General features: G+C 38.5%; 1 protein-coding gene across 1 annotated transcript in view; it reads left to right on the top strand.

Annotated features, from left to right (window-relative positions):
* The window catches only part of LOC132393208 (interleukin-1 receptor accessory protein-like 1), a 1367875-nt gene that overhangs the window by 610619 nt on the left and 741129 nt on the right, over positions 1 to 16127 (top strand). The window contains exon 3 of the mRNA XM_059968177.1: positions 3792 to 4071. Coding sequence (XP_059824160.1) covers positions 3792 to 4071 — 280 coding nt within the window. The remainder of the gene's footprint in view (positions 1 to 3791; positions 4072 to 16127) is intronic.

The following is a 16127-nucleotide window of genomic DNA, read 5'->3' as shown; positions in this document are numbered from 1 at the left end:
AGGACTAGAAAGGAAGAGGGAAAATCCAGAATAAGAGGGTGGCAATAGGGGAAGAAGTATAAGCTAGAAGGTGACAGATGAGGGAGAGGGGATAATATAGCAAGCTGGGAGTTGATAGGCAGAAAAGACAAAGGACTGAAGAAGAAGAAAGAATCTGATAGGAGAGGAGAGTGGACCATGGGAGAAAGGGAAGGAGAAGGGGTACCAGGAGGAGGTAATAGCCAGGAGCAGAGAAGAGAAGAGGTAGGGGGCAGAAGAAATGGGAAATTATAGAAGGGGAAGGGGAACTTTTTCTGGAAAGTTGAGATATCTGTATTCATGCTGTCAGATTGAAGGCTACCCAGATGGAATATAAGGTGATACTTCTCCAACCTGAGAGTAGCCTCATTGTGAGAGTAGAGGAGGCCATGGACAGACATGTAGGAACGGGAATGGGGTTAGGAATTAAAAAGACTAGCCGCCAGAAAATACTGTTTTCTGTGGACAGAGCAAAGGTGCTCAATAAAGTGGTCACCCAATCTATGTTGGGTCTCACCTAAGTCAAAGAATCTGCATCAGGAGCACTGGATGCAATAGACGACCCCAGCAGATTTGCAGGTGAAGTGTGACCTCTCCTGGAAGACCTGTTTGGGACCCTGAATGGAGGTGAGGGAAGGCAGGTGTAGCACATAAGCAACCTACAGGGATAAGTCCTAGGAAAGAGTCTATTGTGGAGGGGCAAATGGACAAAGTAATCACAGAGAGTACAACCCCTGCTGAAAATGGAGTGTGGTATGGGAGGGACGAGATTCAAACTTGTCTTGGCATGTAGCTTTTTCTTTAGTCCTGTCTTGAACCTTTGTCATGCCAGGAGATTTGTTCCAGTGTAATTGGACGACACTCACCCCCTTCAATGAGCTCTTATAGTTCTGTTTTATATTGATCATATGATTTATTGGCCACTTGCTGCCTTAAATTCACACATCCCAAAAGGGAATTTTTCATGCACTGGCAATATCAAAACAAATTTCTGAAACACAAGTACTCCTTTATTACCCACCCCTGACTCATTCTATCTAATTGGAAGAATCTTGACAAGCTCCTATCCCTATAGCAGTAAGAGGAGTTGCTCCTCAGCTTGTTCCCCATTCTGCTCCAGTTCTGTCATCACAGCCACTACTTTTCCATGTTTCTATTATTTTGAGAGCTTGTGGTGGCGGTAATTTCCTGAAGCTGTCAGACATTCATTTAAGTTTTCAAATAACTTTCAAATAATATTGCTGAATATCGGTAGCTCGGTTGGCTATTTGGAAGTTTGGTTGATCACCAAACTTGGAAAAATGTTTGCAGACATTTTGGCTCCAATTGAGAAGCCATAATCAGTGCACAGTTGAGTGTGTTGTCTCCTAAGAATGCCAGCTTATATATTCCTTCGGGGCACAAATGGATATTGATTAGATGTTGTGATCAGGATGTCTGGTTCAAAACACCGTGAACAGTTTAGCAGTAGAAAATTCTGAGTAGCTAGCTTCAAGGGAGCTCTGTTGGAAGTGTTTACTCTGCTGTCAAGATTTTGAGATTATTGGCAACTTGTTGATTGTTGATTTCGTTCCTTCTGTTTCCATCGTAAGGGTTTATATACCAGATCTATGATGATGTGTTTGCTGATGAATCCTTCTGTAGAGTTGAAACTCAAAGCACAACAAAATGGGACTGAAAGATCAAATGTTATCTGCAAAATCTAATGTAATGACTGCAACAAGTACCACTTTGGTCAAACAGATAGAAAACTATTGACCAGGTTACACAAGCAGAAGGCATGACCCACTCTCAGTCGTATCAGCTCACAAAGATAAAGTAAGACTCCATTTCGAATGGACAGCAGCCAGAGTCTTGGCACAAGCAAGACCAAGAAATGAACAAGAACTTCTTAAAGTGTGATTCTCTGCAGAAGGATCCATCAACAAACACAGCAACATAGATCCGATATATGAACCCTTATGAAAAAAAGAGAAACAACAATGTCAACAATCAATGAATCAACAGTAATCTTGAGATCTGGACAGTGAAGCAAACACATCCAATGGACCCTCCTAGGGGCTGGCCAGTCATAATCTTCTACTGCTAAACTATTTGCAGTGCTTTGAACCAGCCAACCCAACCACAATGTCTAATCAATACACATTAGGTCTCCGGAGGAGTATATAAACCAGCGTTCTGAAGGGACAACACCCACAGCTGTGCACTGATGAGGGCTTCTCAATTGGAGCTGGAACATCTGCAAATATTTTACCAAACTCAGCGATCAACCACATTCCAAACTTTCAAATAATCTCATCCACTCCCATAATATCGAGCAAAGTAAAGTAGAGGTTGCTTTAAATAATCCCATTCACCTCTACTAACAAAAGCAGGTATTAGTTCATCTTTGGTAATAAGTGTAACAAGGTTCAGATTCAGAGTCATTTATTTATCACATGTAAATCGATACTTACAGAGAAATGTGTCATTTGTGTGAACAGCCTACTGATGTGATGGGGACAGCCTGCAAGTGTATCCCCACATTCCACTGCCAAGGTTTGTTACAACAGAAGATGACAGTTACTGACGTAAAATCAAATAACTACACAATGGAAGGAAGACACTCTACAGGTCTCTAGAAGAATTTAGATAAACAAATAAACTCAAGTGACCTGGCTGACTCATATGTTGCATTTACTTAATGACGAGAAGGATCTTTTATGGCAGAAGGTGAAAAGGGGTGATAATTTGAGATTTGGTTCTTCTAAGTCATCAAAGCTGACCTGGTAAGCTTTTGAAAAGCGGAAGACTGCTGATGCTGGAAAACCCAAATAAAAGTGGGAGGGGGAAATGTTGAGGGTAATCAGCAGGCCAGGCTTAATCTGTGGAGGAAGAAGGAGCTGACAGTCCAGGTCATGTTTTCTCATTTTCCCCATTCCCCCAGATATGTGAAAATGATCAAACAAGAATGAGTTTAGCTGAAAGGAGAACAAATATAGAGGCTGCAGACTGATGCTGTCCAGGTGAGGGAAGTAGATAAATAAGTACTGCCAGACCTCCCTGGGCGGGGGGGTGGGGGGAGTGTAAATGCAGCAAGATATGTGATGGCAGTTGGAGAGAGGACAAACACGTTGGAATTGTGAGAAGCAGAACTTAGTAGTTGTTAGAAATTAAAATAAAAATGAATGCTGCAAATATTCAGCATTATCAGATAACAGCAGTGGGAAGTAACGAAAGCGTATTACTGTTATAGCTGGCAATGAGTCATTTGGTAATGGACAATAAATGCCAGTTTTTCCAGTTGATCTAGACTATCTGGAAAAGGGAACAGGTTATTCATTGTAAAGTTACTTTCTTTTTTTTCAGCTTATGTTGCTTGTACATTTATCCATTGTTCTTTCATATGTCCTCCATTTTTAATTCACATCCCTCCTCTCTTTCTTGCCCCTCATGGCATTGAACCTTTGTTTTCTTGTTGTGAAGAATGATAATAAGGATCAAGTTGATTTAAACAAATTACTAGATTACTGATGGTGAATCGTTTGACTCAATCATATCTACATAGAGTTTCTGTTTGATTGAAGGTAATCTGGCTGGGCAAAGTCATCTACTTTGAAGGTTAAGATGGCTTTAGTTGACCAATGTATTGATTTTTCTGATTACATTATAGAATTGTTACATTGTATAAATCTGCTTTATTGAGTTTTACAATTTAGTAAAGTTGCATGAAGATGAAATAAAATGCCATCTGGTTCAATTCTAACAATTTTTAAAATTTATTTTTTCGCCAGCTGATGGATGTACTGATTGGTCCGTGGATTACAAGAAGTATCAAGTCCTTATGGGAGAACCAGTTCGAGTGAAGTGTGCATTATTTTACGGATACATCAGGGCGAACTACACCTTAGCTCAGAGTTCAGGACTGAGCTTGATGTGGTACAAAAGTAATGGCCATGGGGACTTTGAAGAGCCCATACCATTTGATGGAATTAGAATGAGCAAAGAGGAAGACTCCATTTGGTTTCGTCCAACAGAACTACAGGATAGTGGACTTTTTTCATGTGTATTAAGGTATGATACATTCTATCTTATAACTCTCTGATAAATTTCACATAAAAGTAATTAACAAACATACTATTATCTTGTCTATTCCTGTTCTGTGAATAAAAAAAAACATTAAATTAAAACTTAAGCTCTGCTGAAAAGTACAAATGCAGCCAATCTAATTTGTGCACCTCGAGTGTTGCTATGTAATCATCGGAAGCTTTTTCCACCACGTGAATTGTTCATTCGAGGAAAACATATCCTTAGTTTGCTCTCCTAATGCACTCAGGACTGGAGTGCTGACTTCAGTACCTCTTTCCTTTCCAGTCCTGATGAGGGGTCTTGGCCTGAAATGTTGAATATTTATTGCCCTCCATAGATGCTGTCTGACTTACTGAGTTCCTCCATTTTTTTCTTTGCATTGTTCCAGTTCCAGAATCTGCAGAATCTCTGTGTTTACCAATCAATATTTTGCAAGATGACTGTGCTGTCACAAATTTTCATCCAAATTCCATGGACTTATAATGATTTATAAAAAAAAAAAATGTTCTGTTGGTCCTCAGAGACACTTGCTCTAAAAAAGTAGTGACAAACTTGCAGTTTAAAAAAAGGATCTAGTGCTTTCCCGGCATATATGATGAATAAACTCTTATCAGGCTTCAGACCAGGTAGAGGTATCGATTATAACCGATGTTTTGATGATGAACTCTGGGCATCATCCTGGAGAAGATGGCGAAGTTTGCCATCAAAATGTTAGTTATAATTTACACCCCTACCCAGCATGAAGCTCAAGATGAGTTTAAACTTGCAGTTGTCTTTAAGGAAGGTCATTGAGGAGTTTTATGGGCAAGATAGAGTGGATTTGGCTGTAAGTGTCAGCAAAATTATCTGTCAAGGAATTGGTTAACAAGCTGGATTGCAGTGATTTTGCTTCAGTTATTTCTTTTCTTTTGTAACTCTGTACTGTTTCCTGTTTCGTATATATTGCTTACTTCCACAGGAACAAAATTCAATTTAATTAAGAGTACGATAGCATTTAGGTTAAATTACTAGATTAGCTGCATGAATTATTGATCCAGTGAAATGACTTTGAATCCCACAATTACAGGTATGGAATTTAAATTCAAGTAACTGTATAAACTATGGAAATGTAAAAACGAAAGTTAGTTTGAGTGACGGTAATCATGAAGTTACACGATTGTTACATAAACCCATCTGGTTTGTGGCTATTCTCAAGGGAAGGAAATCTGCTTCCCTTACCTTATTTGGCCAATATAGGACTCCAGATACACCAATGTCTTTGACCCTTAACTGACTCCTAAATTCAGGGGCATTTAGGGATGGCCACTGTTGTTCATAGCCTTTTAACAAATAAATGTTCACTGAACAGATTTTGAACTTTCATCTTGGTCTTTATTTTCTGGAAGTCATGTTAGAGGGATATAAATAAGATTTTTCACTCACCAAGTATTCCCTAGTCCTAGTCTTTATGTTTTCCCACATATCAATATCACTCGAGTGTGTCATTGAAGACACCCTGCAGAATATAGAGTTTGATTTTCTGGTCAAGTATTAAGTTGGTTGATTGCATAAAGGCAGTTAACCCATGTTAAGGCATGATACATTGTGGGCTGCCAGCCAGATGAAAAAAAAATGATGGGTTTACCCTAAAAAAAAACTTTCGGTTTTCTACATAATAATTGCAGGCAACTTGAGGAAGTTATGACTTGATTGTTAAGAGCAAAAGTCATATTGTTTTTGATAAATAAAGAATCAGCTTCAGGAAAATTAGCTGCAGTATGCTTGGGTATTAATAACATTACTATGATAATGTCAACAAATGCACCATAAAATTTAAACAATCTAAGTTGAAAGGGTCAAAAAACTGGACATCTAGCTATTTTAGTATAAACATCCAGTGTATTTTTCAAGGGAAATACGTACACTTAGATCTCCTTGAATTACAATTGAACAGTAATCACAAAGTTACTGAGTTTGTATAAGCTGGTCTTTGCTTAGTTGCATACCTATTACTGTTAGAATTATCCAGTTGACCAAACTACACATTTACAGAGAAATTAATGATCTGACCATTGGTGGAACTCAGCAAAGTGAAAAAAATCATATTGAAATTAGTCATGTCTAAAACAAGATCCCTAATCCTTCAGCAGAGAGGTGTACTCTACTTGTCTCATTATGGTATAACAGTTAGGAAGTTCTTTCTGCTTCATGCACTTAATATTCTGTGCACTTAATCATAAATTTATTGGGAAAAGCAGCATTAATTCTGTTTATATTTATTTTCTACTATTGAAACAATTATACATAATTTATTTTCATAATTAATCTTTATAATGCCCTTGTATTTTAAAACACCTTCCTATTTTAACTGAAACATATAGTATGTGCTAAATATGTATCAAGTGAGCTTCCAGACATAATTTATTATTGCATTTTCACATGGGTGACTTCCTGCTGCTTTATATAATGACATTTACTGTTAGAAGTATGTGGATGAAGGGTGAGGACAAGATGGCCTTTGTTTCTAAGTCCTTCACAGTTAAATAGTCAGCCAATAGGGCTGCCTGCCTGCATAAATGAAGAATAATTGGTCCTGGTTGATTGCGGGTATCCTTGGAGCCATTCGTAGTGAGATTCAAAACCTTCCATACAATAAGGAGAATGTTGACAACGGGGAATCAGAATAATAGATTGCCTTGTTCGTGTTGCAGATTACATTCCTCCCGAAGAATATGTTAAGTGGAGCAAATTTTTTGTTGTTGTCAATTTAGTCCTCTTAGTTCACCATTTGATTAACAACCAACATCGCATTTACAGTTTAGATGCTGATGGTATTTTTGAAGTATTTCAAACTATAGTTTCTCTGCAGTGCATGTTTTACCCTGTACACAAATTTGTCAACTCTTTACTGAATATCATACTGTCAGTTGAGGAAAAAACAGTGAATGCTGATGATTCTGAGACAATTAAAGAAGCAGAGTAATAAATCACTGTGATCGTCGACATATTTAAAATCAGCTCTTTGCTCCTAATTAACAAACACCACAGGATAGAAATTCATCACCATTTGTGAGTCAATAGTAAATAAAGTACAATGGGCATCCAGTACTGTCATGTGAATGATGGAAGATGAATTACCACCTCATGTCTTTGGCCTTTTATTTGTGAGTAGCAGGATGCAGTGTGGCCTTCCCTTCTGTCAGTCTTGATGGATTCAGCATCTGAATTGATTTTTTTCAGTGTGAGTGAACTCTATCCAGACATTAGCACATTTAACATGAATCTTATAATTACTGTATCACTTTGTCTGCTGATCTAGGCCTTTTTTCAGTGGTGGCATCGATCCCATGTATCAGGTGTTAACACAACATTGGTTGAACAAGTTCTCATTACAACAACCTTAGATACCATATAACTACCCCTGTAACCTGGTATGTGTCATTCCTGACAATTGATTACATTATGAACTCATTGAATATATTGATTTTCATAATCCTATCTGGGGACAAGATCCATTCTTATTAAAGATATTGGGGAACACTTACTGCAGAACTTGCATTTCCATGATTAGTTCATGACTGAATAGCTGAGGGTGATGTATTTCTTTGGCTTTTCACTTCCATGTAGAGTGTCACATTAGCTTGGGCCTTCTCATTCCAGTCTATGTGATAGATTAGGGGCAAAATAATAGCTATATTCAAAAGCAGCTTATTAAAAAATCAAAATCTGCATAATTTTAGTTATGAGTACAGAGAGTAATTGATGCTTTTATAATCTGAATCAAAGGTAAATGGTTTGATTTGAATCAAAGTAGGATTCTTATTGCAAAATGGAAGACAGCATAAAGACTGAACAACCATTCATTAGAGACAGCAGTTGCCTGGCATCACAAGCTCAAGCATTTTCTTTTCAATTGGGAAAATCAAACGATCTATTTTTGAGTTGTTCTGTAAGGGCACATCAATTATAATTAAAAAGAAAATGACAGGAGTAGATGGTTTGGGTTTTGCCGTTCGAAAGAAGTGAGATTGGTTAATTTTTATTGTTTTTGCAGCCTGTTTTACTGCATTTCTTTTGAACATGTGCATCTAACTTGGATACACAGCACAAGGGAAGGACCTTGTAGAATTGGCATGTGGCATTTGTCAGTGTAAACACCATTGTGATGTGGGGTTAGTGAACCATGGTGACTTATATTTCAGGGTAAATGTTTTCACATTACAGATTTTCATACAATGAACCTCAAAACATTTTCTAAGAACTGATCATATGCTGCTATTCAAATAAGTTACTAAACAGGAAGGTAGATAATGAATTATGTTCAGCTTGTATCTTAATCAGTCCAAGAATTGTGCATTTCACGTTTAACCACAACTATTTCAGTGGATTGTGTCATAAAATTTGTTGTTTTGCATCAGCAGTATAATGTAATACATTAAAAAAACTATGAATTACAATAAGAAATATGAATTAAATTAAATGAGCAGTGCATAACCGGTGCAAAAAAAAGTGATATAGTGTTTATGGGTTAAATGTCCATTTAGAGATCTCTTGGGAGAGGGAAAGAAGCTGTTCCTAAAATGTTGAGTGTGTATCTTCAGGCTCCTGTACTCCTCCCTGGTGGTTACAAAGAGAAGAAGGCATTTCCTGGATGATGGGGTCTTTAATGATGGTTTCTGCCTTTTTGAGGATATTCTCGATGCTATGGAGGCTAATGCCCATGATGGGGCTGGCTGAGTCTGAAATCTTCAGTAGCTTTTTCCAATCTTGTGCAGTGGCCTCTCCATACCAGACGGTCATGTAACCAATTAGAAAGCTCTTCATGGTACACCTGTAGAAATCTGCTGGAGTCTTTGGTAACATACCAATTATCCTCAAACTCTTAATGAAATATAGCCACAGTCAATCTTTGTAACCATATGTTGGACAAGGGATAGATTTTCAGAATTGTTGACACCCAAGAACTTGAAACTGCTTACCCTTTCCACTGTGGATCCCTCAGTGAGAGTAGTTCTGTGTTTCCTCAACTTCACTTCCTGAAACCCACAATCAATTCCTTGGTCTTACTGACGTTGAGTGTGAGCTTGTTTGTGCGACACCACTCAATCAGTTAATCTGCCTCACTCCTGTTTGGCTGCTTGTCACTATCTGAAATTCTGCCAACAACAGTTGTGTTGTTGGCAAATTTATAGAAGGTGTTTGAGCTGTGCCTAGCCAAACAGTCATGGGTGTAGAGAGAGTAGAGCAGTGGGTTAAACACATGTGGTCGGGGTGTAATCTTCTTCCAAGCAACCTTACTATGTAGTTAACTTTTCTTCGGAAGCAACTTTTGTGAAAGTACTCTCCAATAAGGTGAGTACTGGAAGTAACAAGAATGAAGTTAAATTATACTCCCCAGCCTAACAGCAACACAACTGCCAGCAGCAAAATGGTGTGACTAATGGTAAACCTGAATAGGATGCAATTTTATAGATTGTTTTCAAAATCGCACCTGGAGTCTTGCAGACATTTTTGGCTCCCCATGTTTAAAATTCTGAGAACTGTAGTCTGCTGAGGGCTAGATCTGTGGCATTCAAGTCTGATGATCCAGGACTACAGAAGAAGGCCAGGTGCAACTTAGAAAGATCAAGAGCTATCTAAGGGGCAAAAGAACAATCCCAATTGAGGTTAGAGGAGGAATTGGATGCCCGTCAACTCTGGCAGGGTATGCAGGCCATTAATTCCTACAAAGCAAAACCTAACATCTCAGATGTCAGTGATGCTTCACTCCCAGGTGAGCTCAACACCTTCTATGCTCACTTTGAAAGGGAGAATAAAGCTACAGCTATGAGGATCCCTGCAGCATCCAGTGACACTGTGATCTCTGTCTCAGAAGCTAACATCAGGTAGTCTTTCAAGAGGGTGAATACTCGCAAGGCGTCTGGTGTACCCGGTAGGTCTCTGAAAACCTGTAGAAACCAGCTGGTGGGTGCATTCAAATATATTTTCAGTTTCTCATTCCTACAGTTGAAGATTCCCACCTGCTTCAAAAGGGCAACAGTTTTCCCAGAGTGCAAGAAGATCAGGATGAGCTGCCTCAACGACTACCACCCAGTGGCACTCACATCTACAGTGATGAAGTGCATTGAGGGGCTGGTTATGGCTAGAATCAAGTCCTGTCTAAGCAAGGATCTGGACCCACTGTACTTTGCCTATCTCCACAATACAGTAGGTCTACAGTGGATACCATCTCACTGGCTCTTCATGCAACTTTGAATCATCTGGACAGTACCAATACTTACACCAGGCTGCTGTTTATCGAATACAGTTCAGCATTTAGCACAATCATTCCTACAGTTCTGATCAAAAAGCTCCAATACCTGGACTCCAATACCTTGCTCTACATCTGTTCCCTCAGTTTCCTCACTGGAAGACTGCAGTCTGTGTGGATCAGAAATAATATCTCCATCTCATTGATAATCAGCATTGACTCATCTCAAGGTGTGTGTTTTACTCCCTGCTCTACTCTCTCTACACCCATGACTGTGTGGCAAGGCACAGCTAAAATGCCCACTGTACAGTAAACTTGCAGATAAGGCAATGATTGTTGGTAGGATTTCAGATGGTGATGAGAAGGTGTACAGGAGTAAGACAGATTAGCTGGTTGAGTGGTGTTGCAGTGGCAACCTTGCACTCAATACCAGCAAGACCAAAGAATTGATTGTGGACTTCAAAAAGAAAAGTAAGACAAAGGCACATACACCATTCCTTATCGAGGGATCAGTAGTGGAAAGGAAGAGCCCTTTCAAGAACCTGGGTGTCAACATCTCTGAAATTCTATCCTGGGCCCAGCATATCAATGCAGTTACAGTGGAGTCTGAGGAGATTTGGAATGTCACCAAAAACACTCACAATTTTCTACAAATGTACAGTGGAGAACATTTTAACTGTCTGCATCATCATCTGGTGAGTCGGGGAGAGTGGCACTCCACAAAATCAAAAATAAGCTGCAGAAAGTTATAAACTCAGTCAGCTCCATCATGGGCACTAGCCTCCCCTGCATCTGTTACAAGGGGGCGTTGAGAGCGGACCCAAGTGCAGGACACAGACACAAAGGTCGTTATAAACAGAAGAGTGTTTATTGATAGTTACTGTGGAAGCCAGAGAGTGAGGGCAAAATGGCAACATGAACATAAAAGTTGGATAACAAACCAGAAAACTTGGACTTGGACCTGGAACCTGGACTTGAACTTGCCTTGGACTCAACTTGGACTAGGAACATGGACTCGGACTTGGACCTCGGCTTGGACTTGGAACTTGGATCTTGGCTTGGAGCCTGGAGCTGGAACACAGCTTGGAGCCTGGAACTTGGACCAAGACTTGGGCAACAAGGATACAGAATACCCAACTCAGAGTAGCGGCAAATGGCCGGACCTACTCAGCTGGAAGGACTTGGACAACGATGAGACAGAACCACACAATGACAGTCCATTTATATCTAGGCTCGGAGTGGCAGCAAAACAGCCTGCAACACTCCGCTGGATGTCAGGCTCTCGACTCAACCCCAGGAACTTGACTCGACCCTGGAACTTGATTCGACTCAGGCTTAGAACTTGACTTAACTTGGGCTTGATACTTGGCTTGACTTGACTCGAGCTTGGAACAACGGACAACAGGCTCTCGACTCGACACGAGAACTGCAAACGGCAGGCTCCTGACTTGACCCAGTCTCAGCCAGCCACAAAAACAACAGAATTCGTACCTTGCTCGGAGCAGTGGCAAAACAGCCGGCAACTCAGCTGGACACAATAATGACTGAATTCACTAAGCAGCCACAGGCACCGAGCAACTAGAGTCCACGAATCTCGGTGGTCCCAGGATGAGCATAGCCACAGTGGCTACGATAAGAATACTGGCTTCCGGTGACGTGCTTCTGGTGATGGTCCATCCATCACCGCTGTAACCCGGAGCCTTTATGTTGCTGGTGTGTAATGAAGCTAAGGTGCCTTAATCAAGGTGCCCAACAGAACACGGGGAAAAGGAAATAACTGGAATGAGGAATCCACAGTTTGGACTGTGACAGCATTCAGAACATCTTTAAGTAGGGAAACCTCAAAAAGGTGGCATCTATCAATAAGGATCCCCATCACCCAGGACATGCCCTGTTCTCATTGATATCAACAGGGAAGAGGTACAGGAGTCTATTTACATATATACTTACTGTAATTTACTGTTTATTATTAATTGCAATGTACTGCTGTAGCATAATAACAATTTCATGACAAATAGTAAACCTGATTCTGATTCTGATTAAGGGATGTACTTGCACTGTGACAGCACAGAGAAAATGATGCTGATGAATGCAATAAAGAGGTTGTTGGTTGAAGAAAGGTTGAACAGGTTGGGTCTTTACTCATGAGAGTTCAGAAAATTCAGAGGTAATTATTTTTTAAATTATCAGTCTGACGGGGGTTGGCAGAGTGCTGCTGAGAGGATGTTTCCCTTGTTGAGATGCTCCATGACAAAAAACATTGTTTAAGAATTAGGCACTGTTAATTTAAAACAGAAATCAGGAGGAATTTCTTTTCATGAGAGTTGTGAGTAATTCAGAATTATAGAGCTGTTGATAAAATAAAGATAGACAAACATCTAAACAACAAGGATATTGGGAGAGAGCAGGGAAGTGGCCAAAATTGAACTTGTCATGATCATAATGAATGGCAGAGCAAGTACCAGGGATTAACTGACCTATTCCCTTTACCATTTTCTGGTGTTGTTATGCTATAATGGAGTATCAGAAAGTGAATACATTCATTGTATTCATTCATTTTTAGTGATCAAAGACGAATATCTTACTCTCAGTTTGAGAATATGGTCATTATAGGCAATTCAACAATACACAGAGAAAAAAGAATAATGGTCAGCACTGAGTTTAGGCTACATACTGTTCTGACAAACAGAATGAAGTTTATCCCAAAATAGTCATTTGTGTAAATAGCAAGTTAGTTGATTAAAAGTGATGTTGCTGAATGTGTTTACTCACATTGAGAGAATGAAGGATCCTAGATCACATAGAAGCTAAAAAGGTGAAACAAAATTGTTGCATGTTGTTGACAAGAACATCACAACGCGGTATATTTGAAATCCTATTAACAATTGATTAGTTGATTCTCACTATTCTTTAAAAGGTAAATCTTTGTACAAAATAACTCAAAGACAATTCAGTTATCACTAATATCAACATACGAATCATCAAGAGAGAAATGCAATATCATCTGTCAATCCTAAGGACTTGTATTTGATTACTTAATCTTTAGAAGAAAAGCTCATAGTTTAATCAATAAGGATGCAAAGCCCACTAAATATTAAGCTCAATATTAAACAAAATTAAAGAAAAGGGATCCCATGATTTCCCCACCCTCTTTGCAGGGAAACTGGCTTTCAAGAGTTTGCTGCACCTTTGATTAACATATGAGAATTAAGGTAAATGTAAATAAGATCAATAAAGTGCTCACAGATCTCCAAACAATGCAATGGATTTGTGATTAGCTTCTATCCAGAATCAAATGCATTTGCTACGTTATAAAAGCAACAGTCAGATTAAGACTTAATTTTTTATGCACTTAATTATATTCTATATGATCATAATACTCCTACAGCAATTGGAGGTCATGGCAATAAAACCTTTGGGTTAGACTTCAGAATGATGGAAATAATGGTCTTTTGGCCACTGATTTTGTGAAGGATTTCAGTAATATTCATCCAACTATAATTTGCTTGCTGTTATCAATCAAATCAACATCATTTCACTAGGTTGTAAGTTATTTGGTGAGCACGGTCACCCTTTTTAAATTTTGTAAATCCTGCCACAGCATTACCAGCTGAATTAAAATCGTACCCTTGATTGGGCCTTCCATTTTGAATGTAGCTGAACATGAGGTTTTACCTTTATTTAATAACCTGTGAAAGTTTTCCTGATTTAGTACTTTAATGGAGTCAAGAAACTCATCAATTTCCATTCACTTCATTAGCGACTGAATTTTCAGATTCAGACTTGATTTACCAGCAGTGAGTTTTAAATTATTGTCATCTTTCTGTTGCAAATTTGTCTTAAAACACACCAAACTTCCTCCCTAATCAATTGTTGTGCATTTCCTTTCTATATTATATATAATTTGCAATGTTCTTTAGTACTTGAATTAAAACTGGACCCAGCTGTTCTTCTTTACTTCCTTTTGGCTTGGGTTTACTGTATTAAAAAAAAATTCCTTTAACTTTTTTGTTAAAATTAATATTTAATTAATGATGGTTGTTGTCAGTTCAACCTAGGTCTTATTGTTCGTATATTTAGAAAAAGATCAAATATGAGCTTTATTCAGCAACTGAGATAATTGAATTGGATTGCCAGTCCTTGACCTATTCAGGATAGAGTAGGTATATCAGGTTAATAGTAACAGGGTTACTTGATGATGTCTTGGAATACTTTACAATATTCTCAAGGAGCAGCTGAGCCTTATTTTATTGGAACATTCATTTAGCCCATTGTTAGTGGAATCATTAGTATCACTTAATAAAACCAACAGAGCATTTTGCAAAATTCACTACTAGTAAAATTTGCACTTATTGAATTATTCATAAATCCATCCTGATGTTTGTTAGAGATCTACTTCTAAGTTGTTGTGCAGATTTTATGACCGTTTGTCACATTGAAGTTCATACATGCATTATATTTGGTTGCTAAAGTAACGATTAGCCCAGCTAGATGGTATAACTAACTTTTTTGATATTGGTGGATAGTCCTCTCTTATATTCCATTCCAGTGGATTATTGTGCCATTCACACTGCTCTCACCCAATTTCGGTTTCAATCTCCTTGTACAAATCACATGTTAACTGCAATTTGTGTTACCCCAGCAGCATGTCATTGCCACATACTATTTTGAAAAAGGTTGAAAGGATTTGTGTTCAGTTTACATTCTTTGCCACATTTACTATGGGTGGATCTGTGTACAATTTTAGTCTCCATATTGTGTGAAGGATGTGAAGGCAATGGAGAAAACTTCAGAGAAGAGCAACTGAACTCGTTCCAGGTCTGCAGGATATGAGCTTTGAAGAAAGATTGAAAAATTAGGTCTTTTTAGCCTAAGTAGATGTAGATGAGAGAAGACATGATATAAGTGTTCAAAATCATTGAGAGTATAAGTAAGGTGGATGCCAGCTGGTACTTCAAAATTAATCCACCAACAAGGACACAGAGCCAAAGGTGAAGATCGGTTAAAGGGGGATTTCAGACTAACATCAGGAAACATTTCTTTACACAGTGAGTTGTGGACACATGGAACAAACCACCTAGGTGTGTAGTTGAGAGTAGTAACATAAAGACTTCCAAATCTTAACTTAATAGTTATTTCATCACACTGTGCGAATAGGAATTATTAAAACTGTGGTTGTCAGTAGCTGCTGTAAGCTTTCTACATAAATTTTAAAAAGCTCTGCTAGCCACAGCATTATTGCTGCTGTAAAATCTAACCTATTATAGGACAAGTTGTAAAGGCATTGTAGATAGCTCATTTATGATTCATTTAACAATAATTGAAGATTAGAATTGCAACTAAAATAACTTCAGAGGTAGTACTTTTTCACGAAAGGTCAGAAAGTCAAACAATGGCCAGACAGTGGTGTTTTTAATTTTTGGGAAGTTTTGATAATACAGAGACCCGGATTGTTTCTTCTATCAGGACAGAAAAGGATTCAGTTCCAAAGTACCACAAGCAAAAAAAGAATAGGAAGTTATTTTCACAGAAAGTGGTTGGAATAAGGAGTTCAAGACAAATTACTTTAAAGGTGATTCATTCATTTTTAGAAAAGGGAGTGTTCAACACAATGGGCTAAACAGGGTAACCATAGCACAGTAAATGTGATTCTACAGTGGATTATATATAGACCTTATTAGTTAAAAAAAATGTCAAAGAGATGCAAATGAATACGTAAATGACATGGAATGGAATTTTAAAGGCGGTTCTGAGTGCTTAACCAAAAGCCTAAACTCTGCAATGGAAAATTTGAGTTATTAAGGTGGCTTGA

This window comes from Hypanus sabinus, chromosome 4 (assembly GCF_030144855.1).
Source record: "Hypanus sabinus isolate sHypSab1 chromosome 4, sHypSab1.hap1, whole genome shotgun sequence".
NCBI lineage: Eukaryota > Metazoa > Chordata > Chondrichthyes > Myliobatiformes > Dasyatidae > Hypanus > Hypanus sabinus.
Note: the sequence above shows the minus strand (reverse complement) of the source record. Positions and strands in the feature narration are given on the sequence as shown.